Source organism: Ranitomeya imitator, chromosome 5, assembly GCF_032444005.1.
Source record: "Ranitomeya imitator isolate aRanImi1 chromosome 5, aRanImi1.pri, whole genome shotgun sequence".
NCBI lineage: Eukaryota > Metazoa > Chordata > Amphibia > Anura > Dendrobatidae > Ranitomeya > Ranitomeya imitator.
The window spans coordinates 8334529-8350435 of record NC_091286.1 but is presented as its reverse complement, the minus strand read 5'-3'; the positions used below and the strand labels follow the sequence as shown (position 1 = coordinate 8350435).

Genomic DNA, 15907 nt, shown 5'->3' with positions numbered 1-15907 from the left:
GATACTGAGGAGAGGCACAGATACTGAGGAGAGACCCCGATACTGAGGCGAGACCCCGATACTGAGGAGAGGCCCCCGATACTGAGGAGAGGCCCCCGATACTGAGGAGAGGCCCCCGATACTGAGGAGAGGCCCCCGATACTGAGGAGAGACCTCGATACTGAGGAGAGACCCCGATACTGAGGAGAGACCTCGATACTGAGGAGAGACCCCGATACTGAGGAGAACCCCCGATACTGAGGAGAGGCACCGATACTGAGGAGAGGCACCGATACTGAGGAGAGGCCCCCGATACTGAGGAGAGGCCCCCGATACTGAGGAGAGACCCCCATACTGAGGAGAGGCCCCCGATACTGAGGAGAGGCCCCCGATACTGAGGAGAGACCCCGATACTGAGGAGAGGCACAGATACTGAGGAGAGACCCCGATACTGAGGAGAGGCCCCCGATACTGAGGAGAGGCCCCCGATACTGAGGAGAGGCCCCCGATACTGAGGAGAGGCCCCCGATACTGAGGAGAGACCCCCTATACTGAGGAGAGACCCCGATACTGAGGAGAGGCACCGATACTGAGACCCCGATACTGAGGAGAGGCCCCGATACTGAGACCCCGATACTGAGGAGAGACCCCGCTACTGAGGAGAGACCCCGATACTGAGGAGAGACCCCGATACTGAGACCCCGATACTGAGGAGAGACCCCCGATACTGAGGAGGCCCCGATACTGAGGAGAGACCCCGATACTGAAGAGAGACCCCCGATACTGAGGAGAGGCCCCGATACTGAGGAGAGACCCCGATACTGAGACCCCGATACTGAGGAGAGACCCCGATACTGAGACCCCGATACTGAGGACAGACCTCGATACTGAGGAGAGACCCCGATACTGAGGAGAGACCCCGATACTGAGGAGAGACCTCGATACTGAGGAGAGACCCCGATACTGAGGAGAGACCTCGATACTGAGGAGAGACCTCGATACTGAGGAAAGGCCCCCGATACTGAGGAGAGACTCCGATACTGAGACCCCGATACTGAGGAGAGACCCCGATACTGAGGAGAGACCTCGATACTGAGGAGAGACCCCGATACTGAGGAGAGACCTCGATACTGAGGAGAGACCTCGATACTGAGGAAAGGCCCCCGATACTGAGGAGAGACTCCGATACTGAGACCCCGATACTGAGGAGAGACCCCGATACTGAGACCCCGATACTGAGGAGAGACCCCCGATACTGAGGAGGCCCCGATACTGAGGAGAGACCCCGATACTGAGGAGAGACCTCGATACTGAGGAGAGACCTCGATACTGAGGAAAGGCCCCCGATACTGAGGAGAGACTCCGATACTGAGACCCCGATACTGAGGAGAGACCCCGATACTGAGACCCCGATACTGAGGAGAGACCCCCGATACTGAGGAGGCCCCGATACTGAGGAGAGACCTCGATACTGAGGAGAGACCTCGATACTGAGGAGAGACCCCCGATACTGAGGAAAGGCCCCCGATACTGAGGAGAGACCTCGATACTGAGGAGAGACCCCGATACTGAGGAGAACCCCCGATACTGAGGAGAGGCCCCCGATACTGAGGAGAGACCCCGATACTGAGGAGAGACCCCGATACTGAGGAGAGACCCCGATACTGAGGAGAACCCCCGATACTGAGGAGAGGCCCCCGATACTGAGGAGAGGCACCGATACTGAGAAGAGGCCCCCATACTGAGGAGAGACCCCCATACTGAGGAGAGGCCCCCGATACTGAGGAGAGACCCCGATACTGAGGAGAGGCACAGATACTGAGGAGAGACCCCGATACTGAGGCGAGACCCCGATACTGAGGAGAGACCCCCGATACTGAGGAGAGACCCCGATACTGAGGAGAGACCTCGATACTGAGGAGAGACCCCGATACTGAGGCGAGACCCCGATACTGAGGAGAGACCTCGATACTGAGGAGAGACCCCGATACTGAGGAGAGACCTCGATACTGAGGAGAGACCTCGATACTGAGGAGAGACCTCGATACTGAGGAGAGACCCCGATACTGAGGAGAGACCTCGATACTGAGGAGAGACCCCCGATACTGAGGAAAGGCCCCCGATACTGAGGAGAGACCTCGATACTGAGGAGAGACCCCGATACTGAGGAGAGACCCCGATACTGGAGACACGGGAGCCCCGATACTGAGACCCTGATACTGAGGAGAGACCCCCGATACTGAGGAGAGACTCCGATACTGAGACCCCGATACTGAGGAGAGACCTCGATAATGAGGAGAGGCCCCCGATACTGAAGAGAGGCCCCGATACTGAGGAGAGACCCCGATACTGAGGAGAGACCTCGATACTGAGGAGAGACCCCGATACTGAGGAGAGACCTCGATACTGAGGAGAGACCTCGATACTGAGGAGAGACCCCGATACTGAGGAGAGACCCCGATACTGAGGAGAACCCCCGATACTGAGGAGAGGCACCGATACTGAGAAGAGGCCCCCATACTGAGGAGAGACCCCCGATACTGAGGAGAGGCCCCCGATACTGAGGAGAGACCCCGATACTGAGGAGAGGCACAGATACTGAGGAGAGACCCCGATACTGAGGCGAGACCCCGATACTGAGGAGAGGCCCCCGATACTGAGGAGAGGCCCCCGATACTGAGGAGAGGCCCCCGATACTGAGGAGAGGCCCCCGATACTGAGGAGAGGCCCCCGATACTGAGGAGAGACCTCGATACTGAGGAGAGACCCCGATACTGAGGAGAGACCTCGATACTGAGGAGAGACCTCGATACTGAGGAGAGACCCCGATACTGAGGAGAACCCCCGATACTGAGGAAAGGCCCCCGATACTGAGGAGAGGCACCGATACTGAGGCGAGACCCCGATACTGAGGAGAGGCCCCCGATACTGAGGAGAGACCCCGATACTGAGGAGAGGCACCGATACTGAGACCCCGATACTGAGGAGAGGCCCCGATACTGAGACCCCGATACTGAGGAGAGACCCCGATACTGAGACCCCGATACTGAGGAGAGACCCCGATACTGAGGAGAGACCCCCGATACTGAGGAGAGGCCCCGATACTGAGAGACCCCGATACTGAGGAGAGACTCGAATACTGAAGAGAGACCCCCGATACTGAGGAGAGGCCCCGATACTGAGGAGAGACCCCGATACTGAGACCCCGATACTGAGGAGAGACCTCGATACTGAGGAGAGACCCCGATACTGAGGAGAGACCCCGATACTGAGGAGAGACCTCGATACTGAGGAGAGACCCCGATACTGAGGAGAGACCTCGATACTGAGGAGAGACCCCGATACTGAGGAGAGACCCCGATACTGAGGAGAGACCCCGATACTGAGGAGAGACCCCGATACTGAGACCCCGATACTGAGGAGAGACCTCGATACTGAGGAGAGACCCCGATACTGAGGAGAGACCTCGATACTGAGGAGAGACCCCGATACTGAGGAGAGACCTCGATACTGAGGAGAGACCCCGATACTGAGGAGAGACCCCGATACTGAGGAGAGACCCCGATACTGAGGAGAGACCCCGATACTGAGGAGAGGCCCCGATACTGAGGAGAGGCACCGATACTGAGAAGAGGCCCCCATACTGAGGAGAGACCCCCATACTGAGGAGAGGCCCCCGATACTGAGGAGAGGCCCCCGATACTGAGGAGAGGCCCCCGATACTGAGGAGAGGCCCCCGATACTGAGGAGAGACCCCGATACTGAGGAGAGACCTCGATACTGAGGAGAGACCCCGATACTGAGGAGAGACCCCGATACTGAGGAGAACCCCCGATACTGAGGAGAGGCCCCCGATACTGAGGAGAGACCCCCGATACTGAGGAGAGACCCCCGATACTGAGGAGAGGCCCCCGATACTGAGGAGAGGCGCCGATACTGAGAAGAGGCCCCCATACTGAGGAGAGACCCCCATACTGAGGAGAGGCACCGATACTGAGGAGAGGCCCCCGATACTGAGGAGAGGCACAGATACTGAGGAGAGGCACCGATACTGAGGCGAGACCCCGATACTGAGGAGAGGCCCCCGATACTGAGGAGAGGCCCCCGATACTGAGGAGAGGCCCCGATACTGAGGAGAGACCCCCGATACTGAGGAGAGACCCCCGATACTGAGGAGAGACCCCCGATACTGAGGAGAGACCCCGATACTGAGGAGAGGCACCGATACTGAGACCCCGATACTGAGGAGAGGCCCCGATACCGAGACCCCGATACTGAGGAGAGACCCCGATACTGAGAAGAGGCCCCCATACTGAGGAGAGACCCCCATACTGAGGAGAGGCCCCCATACTGAGGAGAGGCCCCCGATACTGAGGAGAGGCCCCCGATACTGAGGAGAGACCCCGATACTGAGGAGAGACCCCGATACTGAGGAGAGACCTCGATACTGAGGAGAGACCACGATACTGAGGAGAGACCTCAATACTGAGGAGAGACCCCCATACTGAGGAGAGGCCCCCGATACTGAGGAGAGGCCCCCGATACTGAGGAGAGGCCCCCGATACTGAGGAGAGGCCCCCGATACTGAGGAGAGGCACCGATACTGAGAAGAGGCCCCCATACTGAGGAGAGACCCCCATACTGAGGAGAGCCCCCGATACTGAGGAGAGGCACAGATACTGAGGAGAGACCCCGATACTGAGGCGAGACCCCGATACTGAGGAGAGGCCCCCGATACTGAGGAGAGGCCCCCGATACTGAGGAGAGGCCCCGATACTGAGGAGAGACCCCCGATACTGAGGAGAGACCCCCGATACTGAGGAGAGACCCCGATACTGAGGAGAGACCCCGATACTGAGACCCCGATACTGAGGAGAGGCCCCGATACTGAGACCCCGATACTGAGGAGAGACCCCGATACTGAGACCCCGATACTGAGGAGAGACCCCGATACTGAGACCCCGATACTGAGGAGAGACCCCCGATACTGAGGAGAGGCCCCGATACTGAGGAGAGACCCGAATACTGAGGAGAGACCCCCGATACTGAGGAGAGGCCCCGATACTGAGGAGAGACCCCGATACTGAGACCCCGATACTGAGGAGAGACCCCGATACTGAGACCCCGATACTGAGGAGAGACCTCGATACTGAGGAGAGACCCCGATACTGAGGAGAGACCCCGATACTGAGGAGAGACCCCGATACTGAGGAGACACGGGGGCCCCGATACTGAGACCCTGATACTGAGGAGAGACCTCGATACTGAGGAGAGACCCCGATACTGAGGAGAGACCCCGATACTGAGGAGAGACCTCGATACTGAGGAGAGACCTCGATACTGAGGAGAGACCTCGATACTGAGGAGAGACCCCGATACTGAGGAGAGACCTCGATACTGAGGAGAGACCCCCGATACTGAGGAAAGGCCCCCGATACTGAGGAGAGGCCCCCGATACTGAGGAGAGGCCCCCGATACTGAGGAGAGCCCCCCGATACTGAGGAGAGACCTCGATACTGAGGAGAGACCTCGATACTGAGGAGAGACCCCCGATACTGAGGAGAGGCCCCCGATACTGAGGAGAACCCCCGATACTGAGGAGAGGCCCCCGATACTGAGGAGAGGGCCCCGATACTGAGGAGAGGCCCCCGATACTGAGGAGAGGCCCCCGATACTGAGGAGAGGCCCCCGATACTGAGGAGAGGCCCCGATACTGAGGAGAGACATCGATACTGAGGAGAGACCCCGATACTGAGGAGAGACCCCGATACTGAGGAGAGGCCTCGATACTGAGGAGAGACCCCGATACTGAGGAGAGACCTCGATACTGAGGAGAGGCCTCGATACTGAGGAGAGACCCCGATACTGAGGAGAGACCCCGATACTGAGGAGAACCCCCGATACTGAGGAGAGGCCCCTGATACTGAGGAGAGGCACCGATACTGAGAAGAGGCCCCCATACTGAGGAGAGGCACCGATACTGAGGAGAGACCCCGATACTGAGGAGAGGCACAGATACTGAGGAGAGACCCCGATACTGAGGCGAGACCCCGATACTGAGGAGAGGCCCCCGATACTGAGGAGAGGCCCCCGATACTGAGGAGAGGCCCCCGATACTGAGGAGAGGCCCCCGATACTGAGGAGAGACCCCCGATACTGAGGAGGCCCCGATACTGAGGAGAGGCCCCGATACTGAGAGACCCCGATACTGAGGAGAGACCCGAATACTGAAGAGAGACCCCCGATACTGAGGAGAGGCCCCGATACTGAGGAGAGACCCCGATACTGAGACCCCGATACTGAGGAGAGACCCCGATACTGAGGAGAGACCCCGATACTGAGGAGAGACCTCGATACTGAGGAGAGACCCCGATACTGAGGAGAGACCTCGATACTGAGGAGAGACCTCGATACTGAGGAGAGACCCCGATACTGAGGAGAGACCTCGATATTGAGGAGAGACCCCCGATACTGAGGAGAGACCTCGATACTGAGGAGAGACCCCGATACTGAGGAGAGACCTCGATACTGAGGAGAGACCTCGATACTGAGGAGAGACCCCGATACTGAGGAGAGACCTCGATATTGAGGAGAGACCCCCGATACTGAGGAGAGACCCCCGATACTGAGGAAAGGCCCCCGATACTGAGGAGAGGCCCCCGATACTGAGGAGAGGCCCCCGATACTGAGGAGAGCCCCCGATACTGAGGAGAGGCCCCCGATACTGAGGAGAGACCTCGATACTGAGGAGAGACCTCGATACTGAGGAGAGACCCCGATACTGAGGAGAGACCCCGATACTGAGGAGAGGCCCCCGATACTGAGGAGAGGCACCGATACTGAGAAGAGGCCCCCATACTGAGGTGAGACCCCCATACTGAGGAGAGGCACCGATACTGAGGAGAGACCCCGATACTGAGGAGAGGCACAGATACTGAGGAGAGACCCCGATACTGAGGCGAGACCCCGATACTGAGGAGAGGCCCCCGATACTGAGGAGAGGCCCCCGATACTGAGGAGAGGCCTCCGATACTGAGGAGAGGCCCCCGATACTGAGGAGAGACCCCCGATACTGAGGAGAGACCCCGATACTGAGGAGAGGCACCGATACTGAGACCCCGATACTGAGACCCCGATACTGAGGAGAGACCCCGATACTGAGACCCCGATACTGAGGAGAGACCCCGATACTGAGACCCCGATACTGAGGAGAGACCCCCGATACTGAGGAGGCCCCGATACTGAGGAGAGGCCCCGATACTGAGGAGAGACCCCGATACTGAGGAGAGACCCGAATACTGAAGAGAGACCCCCGATACTGAGGAGAGGCCCCGATACTGAGGAGAGACCCCGATACTGAGACCCCGATACTGAGGAGAGACCTCGATACTGAGGAGAGACCCCGATACTGAGGAGAGGCCCCCGATACTGAGGAGAGACCTCGATACTGAGGAGAGACCCCCGATACTGAGGAAAGGCCCCCGATACTGAGGAGAGGCCCCCGATACTGAGGAGAGGCCCCCGATACTGAGGAGAGGCCCCCGATACTGAGGAGAGGGCCCCGATACTGAGGAGAACCCCCGATACTGAGGAGAGACCCCCGATACTGAGGAGAGACCCCCGATACTGAGGAGAGACCCCGATACTGAGGAGAGGCACCGATACTGAGGAGAGCCCCCCGATACTGAGGAGACATGGGGGCCCCGATACTGAGACCCCGATACTGAGGAGAGGCCCCCGATACTGAGGAGAGCCCCCCGATACTGAGGAGAGGCCCCCGATACTGAGGAGAGGCCCCCGATACTGAGGAGAGACCCCGATACTGAGGAGAGACTCCGATACTGAGGAGAGGCACCGATACTGAGACCCCGATACTGAGGAGAGACCCCGATACTGAGACCCCGATACTGAGACCCCGATACTGAGGAGAGCCCCCCGATACTGAAGAGAGACCCCGATACTGAGTAGAGGCACCGATACTGAGACCCCGATACTGAGGAGAGGCCCCGATACTGAGACCCCGATACTGAGGAGAGACCCTGATACTGAGACCCCGATACTGAGGAGAGACCCCGATACTGAAGAGAGACCCCGATAGTGAGGAGAGACCCCGATACTGAGGAGAGGCACCGATACTGAGACCCCGATACTGAGGAGAGACCCCGATACTGAGACCCCGATACTGAGGAGAGACCCCGATACTGAGACCCTGATACTGAGGAGAGACCCCGATACTGAGGAGAGACCCTGATACTGAGACCCCGATACTGAGGAGAGACCCCGATACTGAGACCCCGATAAACTTACCTGGAGCAGCCAGTGCCAGGCAGCAGCTGCCAAGGCAAACAGGATCATGGGGTGCATTAAAAGAGGTCTGGATACACATGATGAGAGCATTATACTGCCTCTGTACAAATCCCTAGTTAGACCGCACATGGAGTACTGTGTCCAGTTTTGGGCACCGGTGCTCAGGAAGGATATAATGGAACTAGAGAGAGTACAAAGGAGGGCAACAAAATTAATAAAGGGGATGGGAGAACTACAATACCCAGATAGATTAGCGAAATTAGGATTATTTAGTCTAGAAAAAAGACGACTGAGGGGCGATCTAATAACCATGTATAAGTATATAAGGGGACAATACAAATATCTCGCTGAGGATCTGTTTATACCAAGGAAGGTGACGGGCACAAGGGGGCATTCTTTGCGTCTGGAGGAGAGAAGGTTTTTCCACCAACATAGAAGAGGATTCTTTACTGTTAGGGCAGTGAGAATCTGGAATTGCTTGCCTGAGGAGGTGGTGATGGCGAACTCAGTCGAGGGGTTCAAGAGAGGCCTGGATGTCTTCCTGGAGCAGAACAATATTGTATCATACAATTATTAGGTTCTGTAGAAGGACATAGATCTGGGTATTTATTATGATGGAATATAGGCTGAACTGGATGGACAAATGTCTTTTTTCGGCCTTACTAACTATGTTACTATGTTACTATGATACTGAGGAGAGACCCCGATACTGAGGAGAGACCCCGATACTGAGGAGAGACCCCCGATACTGAGGAGAGACCCCCGATACTGAGGAGAGACCCCGATACTGAGGAGAGGCCCCGATACTGAGGAGAGACCCCCGATACTGAGGAGAGGCCCCGATACTGAGGAGAGGCCCCGATACTGAGGAGAGGCCCCGATACTGAGGAGAGACCCCGATACTGAGGAGAGACCCGAATACTGAAGAGACCCCCGATACTGAGGAGAGACCCCGATACTGAGACCCCGATACTGAGGAGAGACCTCGATACTGAGGAGAGACCCCGATACTGAGGAGAGACCCCGATACTGAGGAGAGACCTCGATACTGAGGAGACACGGGGGCCCCGATATTGAGACCCCGATACTGAGGAGAGACCCTGATACTGAGGAGAGACCCCGATACTGAGACCCCGATACTGAGGAGAGACCTCGATACTGAGGAGAGACCCCGATACTGAGGAGAGACCCCGATACTGAGGAGAGACCCCCGATACTGAGGAGAGGCCCCCGATACTGAGGAGAGGCCCCCGATACTGAGGAGAGGCCCCCGATACTGAGGAGAGACCCCGATACTGAGGAAAGGCCCCCGATACTGAGGAGAGGCCCCCGATACTGAGGAGAACCCCCGATACTGAGGAGAGACCCCCGATACTGAGGAGAGGCCCCCGATACTGAGGAGAGACCCCAGATACTGAGGAGAGGCCCCCGATACTGAGGAGAGACCTCGATACTGAGGAGAGACCCCGATACTGAGGAGAACCCCCGATACTGAGGAGAGGCCCCCGATACTGAGGAGAGACCCCGATACTGAGGAGAGGCCCCGATACTGAGGAGAGACCCCCGATACTGAGGAGAGACCCCCGATACTGAGGAGAGACCCCCGATACTGAGGAGAGACCCCCGTTACTGAGGAGAGGCACCGATACTGAGGAGAGACCCCCGATACTGAGGAGAGACCCCCGATACTGAGGAGAGGCCCCCGATACTGAGGAGAGGCACCGATACTGAGGAGAGGCACCGATACTGAGGAGAGACCCCGATACTGAGGAGAGGCCCCGATACTGAGGAGAGACCCCCGATACTGAGGAGAGACCCCCGATACTGAGGAGAGACCCCCGATACTGAGGAGAGACCCCCGTTACTGAGGAGAGGCACCGATACTGAGGAGAGACCCCGATACTGAGGAGAGACCCCGATACTGAGGAGAGGCCCCCGATACTGAGGAGAGACCCCGATACTGAGGAGAGGCCCCGATACTGAGGAGAGGCCCCCGATACTGAGGAGAGACCCCGATACTGAGGAGAGGCCCCGATACTGAGGAGAGACCCCGATACTGAGGAGAGGCCCCCGATACTGAGGAGAGACACCGATACTGAGGAGAGGCCCCCGATACTGAGGAGACCCCCCCCCCCCGATACTGAGGAGACATGGGGCCCCGATACTGAGACCCCGATACTGAGGAGAGGCCCCCGATACTGAGGAGAGCCCCCAATACTGAGGAGAGGCCCCCGATACTGAGGAGAGACCCCAATACTGAGGAGAGGCCCCCGATACTGAGGAGAGCCCCCAATACTGAGGAGAGGCCCCCGATACTGAGGAGAGACCCCGATACTGAGGAGAGGCCCCCGATACTGAGGAGAGCCCCCAATACTGAGGAGAGGCCCCCGATACTGAGGAGAGACCCCGATACTGAGGAGAGACCCCGATACTGAGGAGAGACCCCGATACTGAGGAGACACGGGGGCCCCGATACTGAGAAGAGACCCCCCCGATACTGAGGAGAGACCCCCGATACTGAGGAGAGACCCCCGATACTGAGGAGAGACCCCGATACTGAGGAGAGACCCCGATACTGAGGAGACACAGGGGCCCCGATACTGAGACGCAGAGGCCCCAAAAATGAGACCCCAATACTGAAGAGACCCCAATACTGAGGAGACGCAGGGGCCCGATACTGAGATGTGGGGGCCCCAATACTGAGGAGAGACCCCAATACTGAGGAGAGACCCCAATACTGAGGAGAGACCCCAATACTGAGGAGAGACCCCGATACTGAGGAGAGACCCCAATACTGAGGAGAGACCCCGATACTGAGGAGAGACCCCGATACTGAGGAGACATGGGAGCCCCATTATTCAGACTGAGGGCACATAGGACACACGGGGGTCCTCCAGTATACTGTAAATAATCCCCCGCATTGCCCTGTACTCACTGATCCGTCTGGGGGGCACACATCGGGGGTGCGCGGTAATTTGGGTGCTGATGTGTCGCCCCTTTCCTTGCAGCCTGAATTGTCTGGATTGGTGCCTTCTTTCCCCGCCCACAGATGACATCATCAGGGAGGCGCGGCTCATTAAGGGGCGTTTCATTGGAGATCCCGCCCATGAGTATGAGCTCACAGTCCGCAGGAAGGCGGGGGAGGGGACGGAGGTGTACGAGGAGGAGGTGACGGTAATTGTGCATTTTCGGGGCGTCCTCTATCTCGGGGCGTCTGGCGGAGACTGCTGATTTTTTGCTGTTTTCTTTTTGACAGAATCACATTAAGGAGGAGTCTCGTCTGATCGGCACAATCGCACTGATCGATCGAGAGGCGGCTGTGGCCCCCCGGGGGGCGTTCACCAAGAGCCCACTGGGACAGGTCCACATAAACCACAGCTTCCAAGGTAAAGCGGAGTCCGGCTGCCTGACGAGGGGGTGCAGCGCCTCATGGGGCCGGTGGTCCCTCGTGTCCCAGGGGGTCCGCTCCATGCAGCAGTGCGGTGGTCCCTCGTGTCCAGGAGCGGTCACATGACATTCTGCATTGCCCCTTGTACAGTAGTTGTCAGTCCTGGTCGGGGGTCCGCTCCATGCAGCAGTGCGGTGGTCCCTTGTGTCCAGGAGCGGTCACATGACATTCTGCATTGCCCCTTGTACAGTAGATGTCAGTCCTGGTTGGGGGTCCCGCTCCATGCAGCAGTGCGGTGGTCCCTTGTGTCCAGGAGCGGTCACATGACATTCTGCATTGCCCCTTGTACAGTAGTTGTCAGTCGTGGTCGGGGGTCCGCTCCATGCAGCAGTGCGGTGGTCCCTTGTGTCCAGGAGCGGTCACATGACATTCTGCATTGCCCCTTGTACAGTAGATGTCAGTCCTGGTCGGGGGTCTGCTCCATGCAGCAGTGCGGTGGTCCCTCGTGTCCAGGAGCGGTCACATGGCATTCTGCATTGCCCCTTGTACAGTAGATGTCAGTCCTGGTCGGGGGTCTGCTCCATGCAGCAGTGCGGTGGTCCCTCGTGTCCAGGAGCGGTCACATGACATTCTGCATTGCCCCTTGTACAGTAGATGTCAGTCCTGGTCGGGGGTCCGCTCCATGCAGCAGTGCGGTGGTCCCTCGTGTCCAGGAGCGGTCACATGACATTCTGCATTGCCCCTTGTACAGTAGTTGTCAGTCCTGGTCGGGGGTCCGCTCCATGCAGCAGTGCGGTGGTCCCTTGTGTCCAGGAGCGGTCACATGGCATTCTGCATTGCCCCTTGTACAGTAGATGTCAGTCCTGGTCGGGGGTCCGCTCCATGCAGCAGTGCGGTGGTCCCTCGTGTCCAGGAGCGGTCACATGACATTCTGCATTGCCCCTTGTACAGTAGATGTCAGTCCTGGTCGGGGGTCCGCTCCATGCAGCAGTGCGGTGGTCCCTCGTGTCCAGGAGCGGTCACATGGCATTCTGCATTGCCCCTTGTACAGTATGTATCAGTCCTGGTCGGGGGTCCGCTCCATGCAGCAGTGCGGTGGTCCCTCATGTCCAGGAGCGGTCACATGACATTCTGCATTGCCCCTTGTACAGTAGATGTCAGTCCTGGTCGGGGGTCCGCTCCATGCAGCAGTGCGGTGGTCCCTCGTGTCCAGGAGCGGTCACATGACATTCTGCATTGCCCCTTGTACAGTAGATGTCAGTCCTGGTCGGGGGTCCGCTCCATGCAGCAGTGCGGTGGTCCCTTGTGTCCAGGAGCGGTCACATGACATTCTGCATTGCCCCTTGTACAGTAGTTGTCAGTCCTGGTCGGGGGTCCGCTCCATGCAGCAGTGCGGTGGTCCCTTGTTTCCAGGAGCGGTCACATGGCATTCTGCATTGCCCCTTGTACAGTAGATGTCAGTCCTGGTCGGGGGTCCGCTCCATGCAGCAGTGCGGTGGTCCCTCGTGTCCAGGAGCGGTCACATGGCATTCTGCATTGCCCCTTGTACAGTAGATGTCAGTCCTGGTCGGGGGTCCGCTCCATGCAGCAGTGCGGTGGTCCCTCGTGTCCAGGAGCGGTCACATGACATTCTGCATTGCCCCTTGTACAGTAGTTGTCAGTCCTGGTCGGGGGTCCGCTCCATGCAGCAGTGCGGTGGTCCCTTGTGTCCAGGAGCGGTCACATGGCATTCTGCATTGCCCCTTGTACAGTATGTGTCAGTCCTGGTCGGGGGTCCGCTCCATGCAGCAGTGCGGTGGTCCCTTGTGTCCAGGAGCGGTCACATGACATTCTGCATTGCCCCTTGTACAGTAGATGTCAGTCCTGGTCGGGGGTCCGCTCCATGCAGCAGTGCGGTGGTCCCTCGTGTCCAGGAGCGGTCACATGACATTCTGCATTGCCCCTTGTACAGTAGATGTCAGTCCTGGTCGGGGGTCCGCTCCATGCAGCAGTGCGGTGGTCCCTCGTGTCCAGGAGCGGTCACATGACATTCTGCATTGCCCCTTGTACAGTAGATGTCAGTCCTGGTCGGGGGTGCGCTCCATGCAGCAGTGCGGTGGTCCCTCGTGTCCAGGAGCGGTCACATGGCATTCTGCATTGCCCCTTGTACAGTAGATGTCAGTCCTGGTCGGGGGTCCGCTCCATGCAGCAGTGCGGTGGTCCCTCGTGTCCAGGAGCGGTCACATGACATTCTGCATTGCCCCTTGTACAGTAGATGTCAGTCGTGGTCGGGGGTCCGCTCCATGCAGCAGTGCGGTGGTCCCTTGTGTCCAGGAGCGGTCACATGACATTCTGCATTGCCCCTTGTACAGTAGATGTCAGTCGTGGTCGGGGGTCCGCTCCATGCAGCAGTGCGGTGGTCCCTTGTGTCCAGGAGCGGTCACATGACATTCTGCATTGCCCCTTGTACAGTAGATGTCAGTCCTGGTCGGGGGTCCGCTCCATGCAGCAGTGCGGTGGTCCCTTGTGTCCAGGAGCGGTCACATGACATTCTGCATTGCCCCTTGTACAGTAGATGTCAGTCCTGGTCGGGGGTCCGCTCCATGCAGCAGTGCGGTGGTCCCTTGTGTCCAGGAGCGGTCACATGACATTCTGCATTGCCCCTTGTACAGTAGTTGTCAGTCCTGGTCGGGGGTCCCGCTCCATGCAGCAGTGCGGTGGTCCCTCGTGTCCAGGAGCGGTCACATGGCATTCTGCATTGCCCCTTGTACAGTAGTTGTCAGTCCTGGTCGGGGGTCCGCTCCATGCAGCAGTGCGGTGGTCCCTTGTGTCCAGAAGCGGTCACATGACATTCTGCATTGCCCCTTGTACAGTAGATGTCAGTACTGGTCGGGGGTCCGCTCCATGCAGCAGTGCGGTGGTCCCTCGTGTCCAGGAGCGGTCATATGACATTCTGCATTGCCCCTTGTACAGTAGTTGTCAGTCCGGGTCGGGGGTCCGCTCCATGCAGCAGTGCGGTGGTCCCTCGTGTCCAGGAGCGGTCACATGGCATTCTGCATTGCCCCTTGTACAGTAGATGTCAGTCGTGGTCGGGGGTCCGCTCCATGCAGCAGTGCGGTGGTCCCTCGTGTCCAGGAGTGGTCACATGACATTCTGCATTGCCCCTTGTACAGTAGATGTCAGTCCTGGTCGGGGGTCCGCTCCATGCAGCAGTGCGGTGGTCCCTTGTGTCCAGGAGCGGTCACATGGCATTCTGCATTGCCCCTTGTACAGTAGATGTCAGTCCTGGTCGGGGGTCCGCTCCATGCAGCAGTGCGGTGGTCCCTTGTGTCCAGGAGCGGTCACATGGCATTCTGCATTGCCCCTTGTACAGTAGATGTCAGTCCTGGTCGGGGGTCCGCTCCATGCAGCAGTGCGGTGGTCCCTTGTGTCCAGGAGCGGTCACATGACATTCTGCATTGCCCCTTGTACAGTAGATGTCAGTCCTGGTCGGGGGTCCGCTCCATGCAGCAGTGCGGTGGTCCCTCGTGTCCAGGAGCGGTCACATGGCATTCTGCATTGCCCCTTGTACAGTAGATGTCAGTCCTGGTCGGGGGTCCGCTCCATGCAGCAGTGCGGTGGTCCCTCGTGTCCAGGAGTGGTCACATGACATTCTGCATTGCCCCTTGTACAGTAGATGTCAGTCCTGGTCGGGGGTCCGCTCCATGCAGCAGTGCGGTGGTCCCTCGTGTCCAGGAGCGGTCACATGACATTCTGCATTGCCCCTTGTACAGTAGATGTCAGTCCTGGTCGGGGGTCCGCTCCATGCAGCAGTGCGGTGGTCCCTCGTGTCCAGGAGCGGTCACATGACATTCTGCATTGCCCCTTGTACAGTAGATGTCAGTCCTGGTCGGGGGTCCGCTCCATGCAGCAGTGCGGTGGTCCCTTGTGTCCAGGAGCGGTCACATGGCATTCTGCATTGCCCCTTGTACAGTATGTGTCAGTCCTGGTCGGGGGTCCGCTCCATGCAGCAGTGCGGTGGTCCCTCGTGTCCAGGAGCGGTCACATGACATTCTGCATTGCCCCTTGTACAGTAGATGTCAGTCCTGGTCGGGGGTCCGCTCCATGCAGCAGTGCGGTGGTCCCTCATGTCCAGGAGCGGTCACATGACATTCTGCATTGCCCCTTGTACAGTAGTTGTCAGTCCTGGTCGGGGGTCCGCTCCATGCAGCAGTGCGGTGGTCCCTCGTGTCCAGGAGCGGTCACATGACATTC

The 15907-nt window shown here is 58.4% G+C and overlaps 1 protein-coding gene across 2 annotated transcripts in view; it reads left to right on the top strand.

Annotated features, from left to right (window-relative positions):
• RSPH9 (radial spoke head component 9) overlaps positions 1–15907 on the top strand; it is a 32206-nt gene that overhangs the window by 12087 nt on the left and 4212 nt on the right. The window contains exons 2-3 of one of the 2 annotated variants that reach the window (XM_069768272.1): positions 11295–11460; positions 11543–11672. In XM_069768272.1, the coding sequence (XP_069624373.1) occupies positions 11295–11460; positions 11543–11672 (296 nt within the window). The remainder of the gene's footprint in view (positions 1–11294; positions 11461–11542; positions 11673–15907) is intronic. The other variant, XM_069768273.1, reaches the window with a different exon arrangement.